The sequence below is a fragment of the Tubulanus polymorphus genome, chromosome 6 (assembly GCF_964204645.1).
Source record: "Tubulanus polymorphus chromosome 6, tnTubPoly1.2, whole genome shotgun sequence".
NCBI classification, from domain to species: Eukaryota; Metazoa; Nemertea; class Palaeonemertea; order Tubulaniformes; family Tubulanidae; genus Tubulanus; species Tubulanus polymorphus.
The window spans coordinates 2,025,105-2,043,646 of record NC_134030.1 but is presented as its reverse complement, the minus strand read 5'-3'; the positions used below and the strand labels follow the sequence as shown (position 1 = coordinate 2,043,646).

Genomic DNA, 18,542 nt, shown 5'->3' with positions numbered 1-18,542 from the left:
TATAATTATTAAACCACTCTTACTGCTCTTACCGCTCTCATCACTTTCACTGCTCTCACTGTCCACTTCATAATCCACGGCCCTCTTGCCCGATTTGTCTCCTCGACCGTTTTTTTTACTTTTTTCCTCGCCGCTAACCCTCTCGCGATTGTCTGTTTGTTTTGATAATGAATCAAGTGATTGGCAGGTGAAATGATTTTCCTAACTGCATTCTTCAGGCTCTGATTTGATGGAATTATTTTTTCTATTTCTGCAGCTACTATATATATATATATAATTTGTGATGGGGGTCAGAACCAGCTGCAGGTATTTATGTCATCAGAGGTTTACAGTTTTCATAAAATGCCGTCAAAAATGTAAGTAGATTTTATTTGTAATTCTGCAGTTCCGCAGTCAGGGCTTCCTACTTCATTCACTTATTGATTGCTTGAAAACTGCACCCAATTAATTGATCAACAAAGAGGCGATCGCTGGTGATCAGACAAAAGTCAAGGAATTTTCTTATCTTTAAAAAAGTCTGCGAATAGTCGGGGAATTTTGTGAAATAGCTAAAAGTTATAGAAAAGTCAGGGAAATTTGTTGAAATAGTTTGAATGACAAACAGTTTTCGTCTATGTTTTACATATTTGACTGCAAGCAATTTTCATTTCTGAGGGATTTGAAAATTGGTATATTTTAACCCCATAACGTTCAACTTATTATTTATTAGTTTATATAGGTCTATATGAGAAATGAAACTGTTTGTTGTGCTATGGATTATTAATTATTTGAACTCTCCACTGAGGATATTTTGACTGTTTTAATGGATTCGATTCTTAGCAGATCAAGTCAGGGAAAACAATTAAGAAAGACCTTGAATAGATTTGAAGTTATTGTCCGTGACAATGGTTCCTAGTTAATTTCAGGAATTAAAACTTTCATCGAAATCGATAATCTAATTGGGAACTGTAGAACTGTAAGGTTTTTGATATAAATGATCAAGGATGGATTGAGCATCAGTGTTCGGCAACAAGTTCATCTGCAGAAAAGGGTAGAAATATAAGAAAGGGTCTCTCGCTAAATACATGCATTTTAGATCTATTTTCTAGGAAAGAACTTCAGAACTCAATTATTCCACTGTTGTGAGTTCAGATTTGACTCGAATTGAAAATGAACTAATTACAACCCTCAGAGATGACTCTATCTCTCAAATTAAAAACACTCGGTTCAGTTCATCGCAGAAAAATGATTTGCAAATCAATCTCAGCATTTTTACAAAAACGACACAGTCAAACGTGACCGTGAGACAACTAGTGTTTGACCCTGAGATTACTAGATTGTTGAGTTGTTATTCAATTGAAGAGAAAAAAATCTCCACAGCACCAGACGTATTAGAATGGAAATACATGTATAAAAAGTTGCCACCTGGAAACTCGTGCGCTCGTGTTTTCGATTGCAGTTTGATATTGAGCTTTAAATCGACATCTGTTGAGTGAGTGAGGGAGATACTGATCAGAACAGATCGACAGATCTGGAGACAGAGACGTCTGAGTTCGCCGTCATCGTCATCATCAATTACTCGCAATTTGAATTAGAAAAAAACCGACGGACATTAATTGTTGTTCAGTGATTGTTACATGAATTTTTATGATTACGACCTTGAATTGATTGAGCTATCTACGAATAGTGTCCCTGACCTTGTTTACAGTTGTTAGGTCAAGGGTACTTCGATATCGGAGACTCGACGTGGGGCATTTGACAATCGACTATTCGTAGTAAACACGGTATGAACGTTTCGGCCGCGGGGGATACGTTATTAGCTACAGATTTATAACGAGACCTCGATTGAGGATAATAGTATAGTCATCAACAGTGTACAACATTTTGTCTTCTGCAGCATGGACAATTGTAGAAAAATTATGATTATTCGGTACATGGACTGTGGATAGATAGATTGTGGACTGTGGATTGATTGTGGACTGTGGATAGATTGTGGATTCGTTGATAGATAAGAAGATCTGACGATAGATTTTTTCCGATAGAGACGAACTAAACAGCGTGGAACTTGTCGTTAGAATTAGAATTGGATAGTGGATGAGTTAAAAGTGGATTGTGGATAGGAGAGTGTGATAGTTCCACAATGCAGACCATGTTTTGCAGGTTTGTTAGTTAGTCTGTCTGTCTGTCCATGTTTTGTATTCAGGGTCAGGTATCACTGATCTATCAGAGGATACATGCAGCAACTGTCAATGTGTCATTTTTTGTTGATGTTACTGGTTATTTGTCCTGACTGACAACATCACATCAGACTTTACTTTACTTTACGTCATTACTTTGATGATGATTTAGTAATTAGTTTATTCGAATTTAGAATTTGGTATTTTACGTGTAAATAAATTATCAAACCTTCAATTCTATAGAAATGACAGATCACGCTCCGCTTGTTGAGCTTTAGGCGATGAATTAATAATATAATAATAATAATAATTTATTTCTTATATAGCGCATAACTAAAATAATAATCTAATGCGCTGTACAAAGGGTTAATACATTTACATAAAATCAAGAACTTAAAAAGCTTATGATAAAACACAGTAAAAAAAGCTTAAAACATATAAGTAGTTTTAAAAAGGTGTGTTTTTAAATTTGACTTAAGGATATTACATTTTATTTTTGATTCTACTTGATAAAATCCGTGAAAACTTATTTGAATACTTTTGGAAACCTTGATATTCTAAAAAATCCAACAACCCAGTTAGCTAGACTTAGATGTATAAAGATCCCTCAAATAGTTAATATATTGTTAATAGTGTAGACACGTATTGTTAATAACTTTGTTATATTTCATTAAAGTTTATTATTTTCTGTTATTTTGTAAATATTGAAAATGCGTTTTATAGTCTCTCCCTCCATATGCCATAGAAATAGCTGTAGAGTAAATGAATATCCTAATTCCTAGGCTAAGCAGACTCCATTGAAACTTATTGATTATCTGTTCAATTATCTGCCGTGAATCGGTAGTGTGAAGGCTAAACTGAAAGTATTGTTTGCACAAATGTCTCGATCGAAAAATATGTGAAACATATGAAATTTTCATGAGAGATTTTATGAATAGGTTTTTTCGTAGGAACAATCGTTCTATTCATAGTTTCTATTCTATTGTATTTCACACAATTATCAGAGAATATTCTGAGCATTATGAAAACCGAGAAACTATCTACCGCATATTACAGTCTATATGCTCAGTCAACTCATAGACAACAGTTCATATCTCACATATTCATTTACATAACTTTCTGCTCCTATATTCTAGCTGAATTTTTTGTAAACAAATAGAATACAACTTTAGCGGGTTCTAAAGTTAAAAGATCCGACTTGAGCGGAGTCTACTGTACCATCCAACTCAGATATATCACTCTCAAGTCAAAAGATCCGACTTGAGCGGAGTCTACTGTACCATCCAACTCAGATATCACTCTCAAGTCAAAATATCAGACTTGAGCGGAGTCTACTGTACCATCCAACTCAGATATCACTCTTAAGTCAAAAGATCCGACTTGAGCGGAGTCTACTGTATCATCAAACTCAGATATCACTCTCAAGTCAAAATATCTGACTTGAGCGGAGTCTATTGTACCATCAAACTCTTTGGAGAGGTTCAGATATCTTCATCTTAAGGAAGAAACATCCGGTTTATTTTTTTGTTATAGGAAATAAGAGATACAGCAGTTTGGTCGTCGCAGTTCTCATTGTTTCTCGAACAGGAAATGATGAAATGTGATATAAGATATTTTCATTGTGATGTTTTTTCTAACAGCAGCGAGCCTCCAGGTTATTGACATCTATCTCTGCCCAGTCTCAAGGGTTTATACCGTCGAAATTACACCTTGAACGACCTCTAAAATCGACAGATTTCTCTTAAACTCATTGAAAATCCTTGCATTCTGGTAAAATTGACGTAGGGACCCAATTTCTGTTATTATTATTATATATATATATAATATATATATATATATATATATATATATATATATATATATATATATATATATATATATATATATATATATATATATATATATATTATATATAATATAGAATTTTTGACGGGAATGATTTTCGGGGCCAACTGAAAACCTAGAGGGTAGCACATGCCCCAGCGTATAAACTAGAAGCAAGACCTCTTCACGCTATAAGTGGTTTAACCGGTTTTAGGACATTCTTTGATTATATTTTTTAATGTTTGTCACAAGCAGACGGCGTGTTGTCACTGAGGTTGTTGAACTCTGTATATAGCTGCGCAACATGTCGTTCGTGATTGTTGTGATGATGAGGGCATTGAACTCTTTATCACAGCACGCGAGTATCAGGGGTCGTTGAACCTTACTGTCTCCTCCAATCCGCTCACTCATTCACTCGTCTTGGTTTTGATTATCTTTAAATTGTTCTGTACTTAGTTTTTCATTCAGTATCCAGTCGGCAGTCCGGTCAGACTGTCCGGCCTATACACTACCTCAATCATCGGAATATAACACTTGCGTTATCCGGATACTATTCATATATTTGTTCGTTGATGAGGATTCTGGATTCGGTTTTCGGATTTAGGTAAAATTCATCCACTGTTTCATGTAGTTGTCAAGTAAATTATTCAAAAATATTCAATTCTTTTTGAGCGGCAGATTTTTTCCTTGATTGATTTTTTAAGTTCAAGTAGTTTTTAATATTATAGCATCCTGGCCTCACGAAGCGTGATTTCATTACTGGCGCTGTTGCGAAATACTTCCTTGTTCGGTAAAACGTTCGCTGATTGGTCAATTTAACGGGAAAACCAACAGAAGTCTACTGTCGGTTTGTTACAAGCGCTGTGATTGGTACGACCGGATTCTGGTCGGCTAGTAACGACTCCAACGACTCGTGAGGTCAAGGGGTTCGGGGAACAGCTTTAGCGTAGTGGGTTCGAATCCCTTGACGGGTGAAGATGATATTATAGTTGCAATTAAAGGAAAGGAAAATAAGAGATGTGTGTAATGTGTGCAAGACGTTTTCAATCTCTAATTAATTATGAGTATCACCGAGGGAAATCAGGGGGAAAGTCGGGAATTTTCTTTTCTTTAAAAAAGTCAGGGAATTTTGTGAAAAAAGCTAAAAATCAGGGAAAAGTCAGGGAAATATGCTGAGATTTTTAGATCGCGTGTAAAATCAAACAGTTTATTGATTAAAAATAACATCTACTATATTTACATACATTTTTATTACTAAGTTAATTGATTGAAAATAACATCAGGGAAAATGCAAATAAAAGTCAAATAAAAGTGGCGCCCCCTGTTGAATGCTTCTATATTTATCAAATTTGATTTATGATTTACAGGTTGTTCGAACATTGGTCACCGTATCGGGCAAGATGTTACAGAACGTCACTTTGATTCATCCATCTTCAGGACGACTTAACCAGCATCCGCATCATCGCTTATATAAACCACACAAAAACCTCGACAAAATGGTGAACGAGTATCTAACAACGGCACCATCGCTACCGCCACCTAGTGACCAACAACAACAGACTACGGAAAATAACGCAATCGTCGTCATGGATACGGTACCGGATGACGCGTTCGATAGCGGATATAATTCAGACAGTCCCGTCGATAATCATAAGAGATTAAACATCGATTTTGATGAGGATGAAAATATCTCAGAACCTGGACCAGCAGAACCTTCACCACCAACAAAACCTGCAGCAACAGAACCTACAGCACTAACACCAGCAGCACTTAGAAATAAGAGTGATTCAGAACACATGCAAAAACTGCCTGTGTATTTCGGCCAGTCAGCCCTTCAAATATCCCCTCAATCGGCTCCACATCTAGCCCATCACATAATTGGCTCAACTCCTCATCAAGTGGTTCAACAAGCCCCTCACATGTTCCCTCAACCAGCCCCTCATACGCCCCCTCAATCAGCACCTTGTACTTCCCCAACTCCTCGCACTTCCCCAACTCCTCGCACTTTCCCCTACCAGTCATCAATGTTTGATTTAGATTTCAGCCTCAAACGTCAACCATTGGAGAATATACCAGTGACCGCTACATGGACGAATAACCCTCAAATAGTCAGAGCACCATCACCACCTCCTCCACTGCTTATACCTCCTCCGCGTACAAACATTGTCTCCACGCTTCAAGGACATTTCGCAAAAACGATTGTGGACAAATTTCAGAAAAACTTTTACCAGTATCAGCAGCAGCATCAACAACAGCAGCAGCAGCATCATCAACATCATCAACATCAACGATCACCGGTTGATTTCATGTGGAATCGACATCAGCACACGCTTGATATTCTACAATCAGCGAGGAGACAAAAAGCCATAGCAGCTGCTGGTGCTGCTGGTACTGCTGCTGCTGGTACTGCACCACCACCATTACTGAAAATACCTGAATATCTACCACAAAAGACTTATCATCAATACAACAGATTCAACTCCCCTTCCTCTAATCATCTTCATCTTCACAGATATGAGTTTGATAGTAACACTTCTCGCCACTTGAAAGGTGTTTGGTTTAATCAACAACGTGAACAGTTTTATTATCAATATCAAAAGAGATATCAAATAGCACACATTCCATTAATCAGGCCGGTACCTGCTGTATCTACGCATTCAGCACCTGTCTCAAACCAGTCAGCATCTGTACTGCGCAGCCAGCCCGGACAACTGTCTCCGTGCAATCAACCTGTTCCTCATAATCAGCATGCTTCTCTAAACCAGCCTGTTCCTCACAACCAGCTTGCTTCATGCAACCAGCCTGGGCGTTGTATCCAGCCTGCTTCATGCAACCAGCCTGTCGGTCATTGTATCCAGCCTGCTTCATGCAACCAGCCTGTCGGTTGTTGTATCCAGCCTGCTAGTTGGTCTCCGAGTGAACCCGGAGTATATCACCGCAGAGATATTAATAGATCTGCTGCTCCAATGTTCTCGAGTAATGAATCTATTGACATGATGTCACCACCAGCAGCAGCAGCAGCAGTGGGTGGACGTGATCTGATAATACCTACATCAACGAACAACAATGGGCATACTCGTATGTTACCAGGCAATGAGCCTAGTCACGTGTTACCAGGCAACAGATCGGTCCAACAGATGATTTCGGTTAGACGGGTTTGTAGCGATTACGAACGGGAATCACCGGCGATCCCGATGAATCTCGTCAAACCTTACGAACCGAAGTACTTCCAAAACTTACCGAAAGAACACGTCGATAATCTGAGTAAAGAGCACGACTTGAAGGAGGACGACGCGAATAAAGAGAACATCGAAACAACAAACGATAAAACAACAACCGACGACGACGAAATCAACGTCATTGATTTAATGGAGAAATGTATCATCGGATTGTTAGAACGGGGTGTAATCGATCTGTCAGCTGAGACGACCTCGTTGTCGAGATTATTCCGAGATAAACTCGACGGAGTCGATACTATGTGTACGTGTCAGAAGTGCGGTAACCGACCGCTGCGTGGTTACCGTCCTCCGCGTGATGCCGCTAAAAACAATCCTGTCGCTCAGATGTGTTACGCGAAGGGTTACGGCGAACGACCCGTGAAACGACGCAACAATGCAAAATTCAAACACGGTACCACGGTTACCGCGGCGACAGAACGTTTCAATAAATCGTTCGGGTTATTCTCGTTTACGTCATCGTCGTCGGCAGACGGATTTATTCAACAACCGGTCGACATGACGATCACCGATGACGTCATCGACTCGTGTTTGAACTCGTGTAAATCGGGAGACGTCGAGTTGAGTTTCGATATCGCCGCGGCCACCACAACAATGACGGCGCAGCCCGCTGATTTTGATATCGATATCGACGATCTTCGGTCGCGGATTAACGAACAATCGAAGTTGTTCGGATTGTCAAATTTACCGGAAACGACGACAGAAATAAATGATTTACGGCAGAATGCGTCTGCCAACTCCACGGATACAGTCACTGAATCAACCAATGAGAGGCTTAGCCCTAAGCGTTGCCTCGACGATGAGACAATCGAACAGAATATACCGGTGAAAAGAAACCGATCATTTTCACGATGATTTTAATATGAATTGTGTGTAGTTTTTTTCGACAATCTCAAAATGCTTCAATATAGTTGTGATAATAATGTATATTTTTGTTGTTTTGCAGTGTATGTACTATTAACATAGTCAAGACTCAAGTGATCTCCACAAGGTTTTAACTAACGGGCGGCCACCCCATTCCTTTTTACATCCACCCCTCTGAAAATATCCACTGCCCCTATAGGTGATTGAACAAAAATTAAGCTTAACTTTCTGTATTGCTTTGCTACTTCAGCACCGATATCATACCCAACAAATACAGCTCCTTCCGCTAGATGGAGAACACTGAGACTTAGAAAATGTTTTAAACTATTACCAGCGAATGTATTGTGTATCAAGTGTTTTTGCACTCTAAAATAGGAATTATTGTCAATTTGCATAAGTCGGTCACATCACTCAATGTGTCTCTATTTTATTTCCAGATTCTTCTCTATCATATTGTCTTGAATCTACTTGAATCAAGTCCATTCCAACATCATCAAAATGTCTATGTTTATACCGAGATTATAAATCTCTCAAGTCTCCGCTGCTGAATAATTCTTACTACGTGTATTCAGCATCTAAAGCCATCGAGTCATTCATCTGTTTAAACCTTAGGCATGTTGTGTGGGTCCGTCTCTTGTGTCTAAAGCAAACCACTTAAAAATCACATTTGTTTACACTGGTTTTGTCAAGGGCGAATCCAGAGGCAGAATTTTACAAAATGGCTCGCGTCTGGATGCGTCCCTGGTTTATGAACCCGGCACCGTAAACCTAGGCGTTTTGAGTAAAGCTTTTACATTGCATAAACTGGTTTCAGAAGCCAATAAACTGAATAAACCAAAACCTAATCAGTTTGTTCTAAAAATACGTGTATATGTCTCCTTTTATTGGTCTGTTCATGTTTTGTGTCATGAAAGCATGTTAGATATTTTGTTATTCACGGAACTGTCTATAAGTCAACAATCGATAACGCTCTGAATGCTTCCCTAGCCCTGACTCAATTGCACCGGTGCACTGCTATGTAATCTACATTTCTACAGGTTTTATTCTCTTCCTGTATAAATTCGTCAATTTGTTTATTCACAATATTAAGAGGCCAGTTGCTCTGTTAACCGGTAGATAGTTGACATAGTGACAATTGACCTAGATATATTTTCCAATTGAGAATCAAAGAAAAGTACCAGGGCTCAGTTTCACAAAAAACTCAAATTTTTAGTGTAATTGCCATTGGTTACTTCATGTTTTCAATGACGACAACAATTCAAACTTAACCGTTTTAGGCTTAAACTTTTTCGTGAAACTGGGCCTTGAACAACTTTTTTCAGGTAATAATGTTAATTCAGATATGAATGTATTTGTTTATGTTGTGTAGGCAGTGATGTATTAATTCATCTATTCTCAACAGTGTATTATATTAAAGTGTGAATATGAACATTAATTCATGGTTTTCATGTTTTTCGTCATCAATAGCTGGTCATTGGAGGACAATTCTATTATATTCATTATGACTTGAATGAATTCATTTTGTAGACAGCAGATTGTCTGAGGGAACAGACAGCAGATTGTCCGAGTAACAAATTCTGGGGGTGCGGACAGCAGATTGTCTGAGTGGGCAGACAGCAGATTGTCTTGAGTGGGCAGACTGCAGATTGTCTTGAGTGGGCAGACAGCAGATTCTGTCACTGAGGGTCCAGACAGAGGCTGCAGTTGCTGAAAAATCGGTTAAAGATAACCTGCAGATAAATACCATAATAACAATGAAATTTAGAATTTCACTATGTCACTATATCTTTCTGGTTAACTCTAGCCAACTACCTGCAGCCAGACAGCATGTTCGAAGCTACAAATTCGGGGTCCGGACAGCAGATTTTCACAGGAAGAGAGTATAGGAAGCAGATTGAAGGGGTAAATAGATTGTCTGAGGGGTTTGGATACAGACAGCGGATGGACTCATACAAACTGCACATTATCCTCCGTACAAGAGTCCTATAAGTAATCAACAGCATATTGTCACCTGCTTATAAAACTGGCCTCGTGTGTTATGTAATGTCAAGGACACATGATGCATTCTATGTGCTTGCAGTTCATTTCAGTGATCAAGAACGAAAACAATTTGAATCCAGGGCAAAATATGTCTTTATTTATTCAGCAGTTAAAAATCACAAACATCGATCGATTTACTATCGTTATATAAAATATCATTTCAACATCAAATAAACTATTCTTGTTTATATAACAAATAATAACAATGTAAAATTAAATTTATAATCTTTAGTATAGATTCCGTTTAGAATCATTGATCATATTCGGCGTTTATTCCGGGGAAACATTGATAGATTTATTGAGTCAATACTGAGTGGGTAAATATCGATCATTCCTTATAGTGCAATCTAGTAAAAAACATGTTCAAGGTCGATACACAAGTTCGCTTGAGTCAAATTCGCTCAACATTTGTTGTTTGGATGATCTTAACCAAATGATGACTAACACTTAGTAAATAAAATTAGAAATACAAATTGAGACTAAAAAATAGAGATGACTTCAGTAATGTGACGACTTATCCAAATGATGACTTACATTTAGTAAATTGAATTAGAAATACAAATTGAGACTAAAAATAGAGATGACTTCAGTAATGTGACGACTTATCCAAATGATGACTTACATTTAGTAAATAGAATTAGAAATACATAAATTGAGACTCAAAAATAGAGATGACTTCAGGAATGTGACGACTTATCCAAATTATGACTTACACTTAGTAAATAGAATTAGAATACAAATTGAAACTCAAAAATAGAGATGACTTCAGTAATGTGACGATTTATCCAAATGATGACTTACACTTAGTAAATTGAATTAGAATACAAATTGAAACTCAAAAATAGAGATGACATCAGGAATGTGACGACTTATCCAAATTATGACTTACACTTAGTAAATAGAATTAGAAATACAAATTGAAACTCAAAAATAGAGATGACTTCAGTTATGTGACGACTTATCCAAATTATGACTTACACTTAGTAAATAGAATTAGAAATACAAATTGAAACTCAAAAATAGAGATGACTTCAGTAAGGTGACGACTTATCCAAATTATGACACTGAGTAAATTAAATTGAAATAACATGTAATGTGTAATCTGTCACATTACTGAAGTCCACTCTATTTTTTAGTACCAGAGTTCGAATACTGTTATACTTGAATATATAAGTGAATTGAACTGAAAATTTTCAATCAGAAAAGTTCATATTATTTGAGACAGAAATTGTTGAGAAGGAAAAGGAATGATGATCGGTGAATTAGAAACAGAATTCAATTATTGTTTATTGGGTTTTCGTCGATTTAGACGTGTTGAAGAATTGTTTGTAAGATTGAATCGACCACAGCACCGCCGAAAATATGAAAAACACGTTCGCCAATTCAAACACAATCGCGACCGGTGGAACGTAACCGCGGCAACGGCACAATAGATATACGGCGATCGTGAAGAGACAGCGTTGTAATTCAACAATAGGCGCAAACGTCCTGAAAATAGAGACAGCACGCAAGAGTTGATCAAGGCTGATTGAGATTTTTAATAGTACGACTTTTCCAAACTTTTCGAAACCGGACGAAAAGGAAATCACTTTTCCGACTTTTTCTAACATCGTACGCGAGGTTTACTGCACAATGTCATGTTTTATTATTTCAAAATTGGCTCAACATTGAGACCAGTCTTAATTCATGATCGGATATTTTTCAAATATTCAAATTTCGAAATCAGTTCGATCTGAAATTTTAAACTGCATCCGAAATTGTTTTCTATTTAACGTACCTATGATCACAAATCCATCCGAATGTAGATAAAGCTAACAGTATATAAAGAACACCGGCAATGACTAGCACCTGTTGAAGTATCTACAAAATATGAAAAACATCGGTATTGAATTATTAGTACGTAACATGTCAAGGCTAACGGGAACCCGATATTCCACACAATTCAGTCGCACAGTTGCTATAGTTCAGTTACGCACCTCAGAAATATTCAATAACCATAAATATCCAAATACCAATAAACCAGTATGCAATAGAATGTAGACACCACACCACGTCGGCAACTGTGGGTCGTACCGTGGCTGAGGGGCGGATATCTACGGAGAAATCAAATGTAAATACTTTTTAGATTCTTTAACCCTTTCAGTGCTGACTAATTAATACCCTATAGTGCCGCAGTGCGGTGTATCGTTAGTTACTAGTATTTCACTATGTTTGACACTTGCTGCCATTTTTCAATAGAGATAATTACAAATTACTAATTACATCAATACACCGCAGTGCGGTGTACTAGCAAAATCCATCACTGATTTATACACCGCACTGCGGTGTAGATGCACTGAAAGGGTTAACCTTTCAGTGATGACTAATTGATATCTGAAAGTGCTTGAGATAATAAGACGATCGGAAAAAAATTCCACCCAGTTGGATAACCGGCATCATTAGTTACTAATATTTCAGCGATTGACCTGCCATCTTTTAATGTAAATTATAACTAATTACTAATGACATTAATGCGCAATCACGCGATATATTAACAAAGTCCATCGCTGATTTATATCACTGTGTTGTTAGTTACCTAATCGTTGGTGGTAAGATTTTTATAATCGGATGTGCTTATACCAACTTATTGTGGTTTGTGAAAATATCCGATCGTTAAACTAAACCACAGACAGGTTACTGACTGCTCACTGTGGTGAAGAAACAGAATTTCACAGATTCTTAGATAATATCATTTTGTGTAATTAAATTTCATCGAGATTCACAAATTACATAAAATCGATTGATCACTTACATCGGGAATATCATCCTTATAACCGAGACGTGGTTTACCGGGTTCCCAACCGGGACCTTTCAAAATCACCGACAATTTATTCTTCAAACCGTCCATTTTCCAAAACTGACTCCAAATCCATTTAAAATGACACAACTGTAAAATACAAGATATTGACGAGTTGCATACACAGGGAGCCGAGTATCGGCAAAAACATGTCCAACATATTTTTTAGTGTGAAATGATTTCTTACTTGTACATGGATTGAATCAAAAGTACCGAGTGGATGAACTAAACCATAAACAACTTCATCAGTTTCACTGGCGTATGTACCTTAGAAAATAAAACAGTGCCTTTCATCTTTAACTTACAGATAATCTACACATAACTGTGGAACTGGATCCAATCAGACCCACACAACTGTGGAACTGGATCCACAGTCAACTGTGGAACTGGATCCACAGTCAACTGTGGAACTGAATCCACAGTCAACTGTAGAACTGGATCCACAGTCAACTGTGGAACTGGATCCACAGTCAACTGTGGAACTGAATCCACAGTCAACTGTAGAACTGAATCCACAGTCAACTGTAGAACTGGATCCACAGTCAACTGCGGAACAGGATCCAGTCAACTGTGGAACTGGATCCACAGTCAACTGTGGAACTGAATCCACAGTCAACTGTAGAACTGGATCCACAGTCAACTGTGGAACTGGATCCACAGTCAACTGCGGAACTGGATCCAGTCAACCGTGGAACTGGATCCACAGTCAACTGTGGAACTGAATCCACAGTCAACTGTAGAACTGGATCCACAGTCAACTGTGTAACTGATGATCGATTACAAATTCAGATCTTACCGAATAATAAATCCCAGATAATCAAAGTTCCACCATAGTTTTTATCGATACAATATCTGTTTCTACCGTGATGAACGCGATGAAGACTCGGTGTATTCAGTATATACTCCAGTGGTCCTAATTTACCTACAATCTGTAATTCAATTAATAATCAAATCATTGAATTCATCAAAATACACCAGTTAACATCTGAAGAGAAAAATAAATTGAATTTTAGTCGTTTGATTTTTTCAACTGTAATTCTAATCCAAACCATGTTTTCATCATCGTGATTCTGTTAGTGATTTCAGGTGATTGAAACGTACCTCTGTGTGAATCCAAAACTGATAAAGCAAGTTAAAATGTGCGTGCACCAAATACAATGACGGTGGAACTCCGACAATAGCCATCGGCAAATAAAAAAACTGCAACAAAAATTGAAATTTTCAGAATCGGAAGAGTTGTTAAGTTATGAGTAGATTTTGAGATATTTGAAATATAAGGAGATGATTGTTTGTATTATTTATTTGATTGACTGATTTGGTGTCCCTTACAATCCAAAATCAAACCTCCTGTTTCGCTCCTGACAGGGGGTTTTGATTTTGGAAATCGAATATCGAAGTACAGATCTAAATATCATGATTGGTCGAATTTACAGAATTCTCTTGTCGATGAAGATAGTTGGAAGTTTCAGTTTACCATAGCATAGAATTTCTGAAACGTTGATTGCCGAAGTGCGGTGGTAAAGTTATAATCTTCCGAACTATGATGAGCCTGATGCGTCGCCCAAAACAGATTCACCTCTGGAATACAGTTCAAACAAACAACACATTACTGACTTTTTAATCCGAAGAAAATCATTTGGAAATTCGTAAGTTAAAATCCTAGGGTCGATTTTTGGTTTAACTTGGATAAACTTTAACCCAGGGCCTGGTTTTTAAAGACTGCTGTTGACCCTGAGGCTGGCTCAATTCAACTTGCCCCCTCCGGGTTCAATCAATACCAGTCTATAAAACTAAAACCTGCTAAGGGCATAAACTCTTAATAAATAGTTGAGTTAACCCTACATCTATAGATATCACTAGTGTTTAAAAATCTTTGTGGTAGATTTCCTTATTTCAGAAAATTGAATGGCTATTATTAGAGAGATTCAGGGGAATGAGGCTGGTCTGAAAATATTCAATTAGTTACCCCTGGGTACTGAAAGTGGAATATGTAGGCCGATTGATTTGAGATGACAATTTTTTACAACGATGACTCAGACCACGTCAGGTCTAGCTGTCAAGGTCAACTGGTAGTCATATTAGTTTTATGGAAAAAAACTGATCAAATACTTGGCAACAGGTGATTAACATAAAGACTGATAATATTTGAGACTTGAAAAAGTGCTGTATTGTTACTGGTTGAATGTCATAATTAATTACACTCCTACACTATCTGATAGATCGCAGAAGTGTGATATAGACCAGCTAGTCATAAATGCACTTTTGAAATCCAAAGCTCTGTTTAACAGGTGAATCTACACTGATTAACTACTGACTAGAAATGAGCTAATTTAGAATGAAATTGTTGGAACTCGTGGCTCCAGGAATCACAATATCCTAGTGCGTCAAAATCTAACATTCTTGAAAATGATCGAATCCAAACTTTAGGGCCAAATTTTTTAGGGTCAACTTTAGGTCCTGTTTATTTGTCCAAATTGATGAAAAATTTATCCATTTTAAAAAATGTTTAAATTTTCAAATTTGGTCTCGTACCATGTCCCATTCTGTGAACCCAATAATACGCGAAGTCGACGCCTATAAACGCGATCCACCAGGTGAACGGATGATCCCACTGTAAACTCATCAATCTCATATCATACATTATCATGTATAAAGAAGTGTCAATTCCTCGCCATAAAATTCTGAAATAAATAAATCACCGAAATAACCTTTTAAATCTATATGATTCATCTCACTTTGGCCTGGTACTAAATTTCATGAATTTATATCGGAACCATTAGAATTGATTTTGATATAAAAATTGTTTGACGTTTCAAGCCTTAAGTAACAGCAGTCAACTGTTGATTTTGGTGGTAAGCTTTTATAATCCGATAGGCTTAAGTCAGATGGATGGATGTGGTTTGTGAAAAAATCCGATTGTGAATCTAAACCATGCGACAGGTTACTGGATTAACAGCTGTATGTGAAGTGAGGCTTAGTTTGACTAATCTCAGTTGTTTTGGAATCCGTATATCATTTTCAGCTGGTACCAGATTAAGCGGTTTAGTTTGATCATAATAATTATTTTCATTTCTATGATTTCAATATTTTTACAGTTTTAATATGAATTGTAGCAGATGTAATGATCCAAATGACGCCAATATTAAGTGCATCCCAGAATAGATCGAAGGTAGAACCCTTGGGCTCTTCGTATCAGAGTTGCAGGTATGAGAGGCTTACTGTAAAAACGATTTTATCTGTTTTAATCCTCTGTCTATAATATGTCATTTTATGACGAGAAGATACACAATATCCGTGTATGATGATAGCGAGAGAAATCCCACAATAACGAAGCCAAGATTGAAAAATTCTATATCAGAATGATTATATTTGAGGAGCGACGTTTCGGCTAACAACTGTTAGCCATCCTCAAATATAATCATTCTGATATAGAATTTTTCAATCTTGGCTTCGTTATTGTGGGATTTCTCTCAATGTCATTTTATATATATTATAAACACAGGATTAAGAGATTATCGTTTTAGTAGTTCCTAGAACTCAGATACGAGCTGTAGTGCCCCGCGTGGTAGGGGTAGACATTTGACCGATGTTAATCTGAGAAGTATTTCTTCTCGCTCGATGCTCCATTCTCATACTACAAGTAAGAAAGTTCCAGCTTTGACATATTCATCTCATTCACAGAGACAGCTCTGAGCCAGAGTATGGTTGTAGTGGAGGAGAGTTACTGGTGATACTTACAGCGGAAGCAGGCTAATCAGCCCAGCACTGATAGACGTTATTCCATCATTGATACGAAATCTTCTTTTTCCTCTTAAAGGAGCTATGATCGCTTCTAACACGGCCAGAGAAAAGAAATAGGGTAACGCCTGAAATAAACACAATACACTTGTAACCGGACCCAGGAAGGACTTCTAAAAGAAGATACCAGAGAAAGGAGGAAGAAAGGCAAAGCGAACAAAACAGTGTCATTTTCATTTAAAATGATTTTTTCTTTTTTGACAGAGCTCTCGAATTGAATTGTCTTTAAACATAGCGTAATTAAGACTAATTAAGAATTCTAGAAAGAATCACTTACTTTAGTTACATAATCGGGAACCTGTTCTGTCGTTTCAAATGATGTTTCATTGGTGCCAACTAAATAGAACAATCTACGGACACCAAAAACCACAGGATGGTTGATAATCGTTCCTAGATTTGCAGACGCCATAATAAAATTGAGTAATGCTGGACGTTGGCACAGAGTCAGACGGTGGCAGCACCGTACGGTAATCACGAGATTTTAGATTAATCACCCGGGGGCCGGTTTCACAAAGCGTAATTAACCCTTAATTATGATTAAAACACTAATCATGGTTAAATTATCATGACTTAATCAAGTTAGGTGTTTCACAAAACGTAATTAACTTTAATTATAATTAAGTTAATTACAAAATTTAATTCTCCTCTAGAGTGTAATTAAACCATTTATCATTAGTTTATTATTAAAAACAAAAAGCTGCAGATATTATTCATGGAATTTGGTGTTTATTAATTGACGACGGCAATTCCTACACTTATTCAGTTTTTCAGATTGTTTGGCTCAAATAATTTGGATTTTTTGCCTTTTGTAAAAAAGGCAAGTCAATACTCTAAATTCTAATGATTTATTTTCAAACGTCCTATGTTTTTTGTCAGCACGACCATCACATACTTAGAAGTATTGAATTAATTGATTTTGTCCAAACATATGATAGATTTCTGTCAGTAGAGTACATATCTATGGAGTTAGTGTTAAAAAGTGCTAATCACTGCTCGGAAATAAACCCCATTTACGAGGATTTTATTTTGCTGACTGGAGGTGAGTTTCTATTTAAAAACTTTTGAGACATCTTGCTAAGTTTTTCCACTGGTTCCTGAGACCTTTCAGAGCAATCTTTAACTCCCAAAGGAGTGAATTTCTCTTTTCCTCTAAACAAGGAAGGTTGTTCCTGTTGTTGATGCTTGGACAGCAAATGGCTGTCTCAAGTTCCGCCATTTTGATACAGTTAAATTGTAATTAAGTTGCCTAATTATGTAATTAGTTAATTTTGTAATCAAACCCTTTCGTGAAACCGAATTTTAATCGTAATTAACTAATCATGATTAAGGAAATTTAATCATGATTTAGGTCCTAACTATAATTAAAGTTAATTATGCTTTGTGAAACCGGCCCCGGGTCAGGACGATCAAGCCGATGATTAATCTAAAATCAAATGAGTTAAAATCAAATAAAAAAGGATTTTTTTTTCGAAAATAGGATTTTTCATTCAAAAATAGGAATTCGTACAACTAGATAATATTAGTTTTCTCAATAATTTCTATTCATCTTTACAATATTTGTAAAATATTGAATGAATAAAACTCCATTCACATGTAGTACATCCATCATCATTTTCTCAACTCTGATCCTAACCCTTAACCCTAACCCTAATTCCAAACACACCTCACTACTACCAGCACGCGTCGATTACATTTTGAAAATCTCAACCGTCACGTGCTGCCCCTGTATAAAGCATTGACGGCGAATAGTTGAACTAACTTCTTACTCGCATGCCACAGTAAGAAATA

The 18,542-nt window shown here is 37.0% G+C and overlaps 2 protein-coding genes across 4 annotated transcripts; one reads left to right on the top strand and one right to left on the bottom strand.

Annotated features, from left to right (window-relative positions):
• The first annotated feature begins 293 nt into the window (after positions 1-293).
• Positions 294-9,446, top strand: LOC141906959 (uncharacterized). 3 transcript variants are annotated; one of them, XM_074796460.1, is made up of 3 exons: positions 294-356; positions 5,348-8,085; positions 8,163-9,446. In XM_074796460.1, exon 2 carries the CDS (start codon positions 5,381-5,383, stop codon positions 8,069-8,071), a length of 2,691 nt encoding a protein of 896 aa, XP_074652561.1. In that variant the 5' UTR covers positions 294-356; positions 5,348-5,380; the 3' UTR covers positions 8,072-8,085; positions 8,163-9,446. The 3 variants fall into 3 exon arrangements, with proteins under 3 accessions (XP_074652561.1, XP_074652558.1, XP_074652560.1); XM_074796457.1 differs by having other exon boundaries at positions 5,348-9,446; XM_074796459.1 differs by lacking the exon at positions 294-356 and adding an exon at positions 4,959-4,999 and having other exon boundaries at positions 5,348-9,446.
• A 756-nt stretch (positions 9,447-10,202) lies between these two features.
• Positions 10,203-17,163, bottom strand: LOC141907148 (alkylglycerol monooxygenase-like). The gene is made up of 11 exons (XM_074796723.1): positions 17,032-17,163; positions 16,695-16,822; positions 15,489-15,637; positions 14,431-14,534; positions 14,058-14,156; positions 13,753-13,885; positions 13,144-13,223; positions 12,912-13,046; positions 12,097-12,213; positions 11,898-11,980; positions 10,203-11,608 (listed from the first exon to the last, which is right to left on the bottom strand). Exons 1-11 carry the CDS (start codon positions 17,161-17,163, stop codon positions 11,407-11,409), a joined length of 1,362 nt encoding a protein of 453 aa, XP_074652824.1. The 3' UTR covers positions 10,203-11,406.
• Between the last annotated feature and the right edge of the window lie 1,379 nt (positions 17,164-18,542).

Coding starts and splice junctions, on each gene's coding strand:
- LOC141906959 (XM_074796460.1), top strand. CDS start 5,381: ATGTTACAGAACGTCACTTTGATTCATCCATCTTCAGGACGACTTAAC.
- LOC141907148 (XM_074796723.1), bottom strand. CDS start 17,163: ATGGCGTCTGCAAATCTAGGAACGATTATCAACCATCCTGTGGTTTTT. Junction 13,886..14,057: donor AGTTTTGGATTCACACAGAG/GTACGTTTCAAT, acceptor ATTGAATTACAG/ATTGTAGGTAAATTAGGACC. Junction 11,609..11,897: donor GGATGGATTTGTGATCATAG/GTACGTTAAATA, acceptor CTCTATTTTCAG/GACGTTTGCGCCTATTGTTG.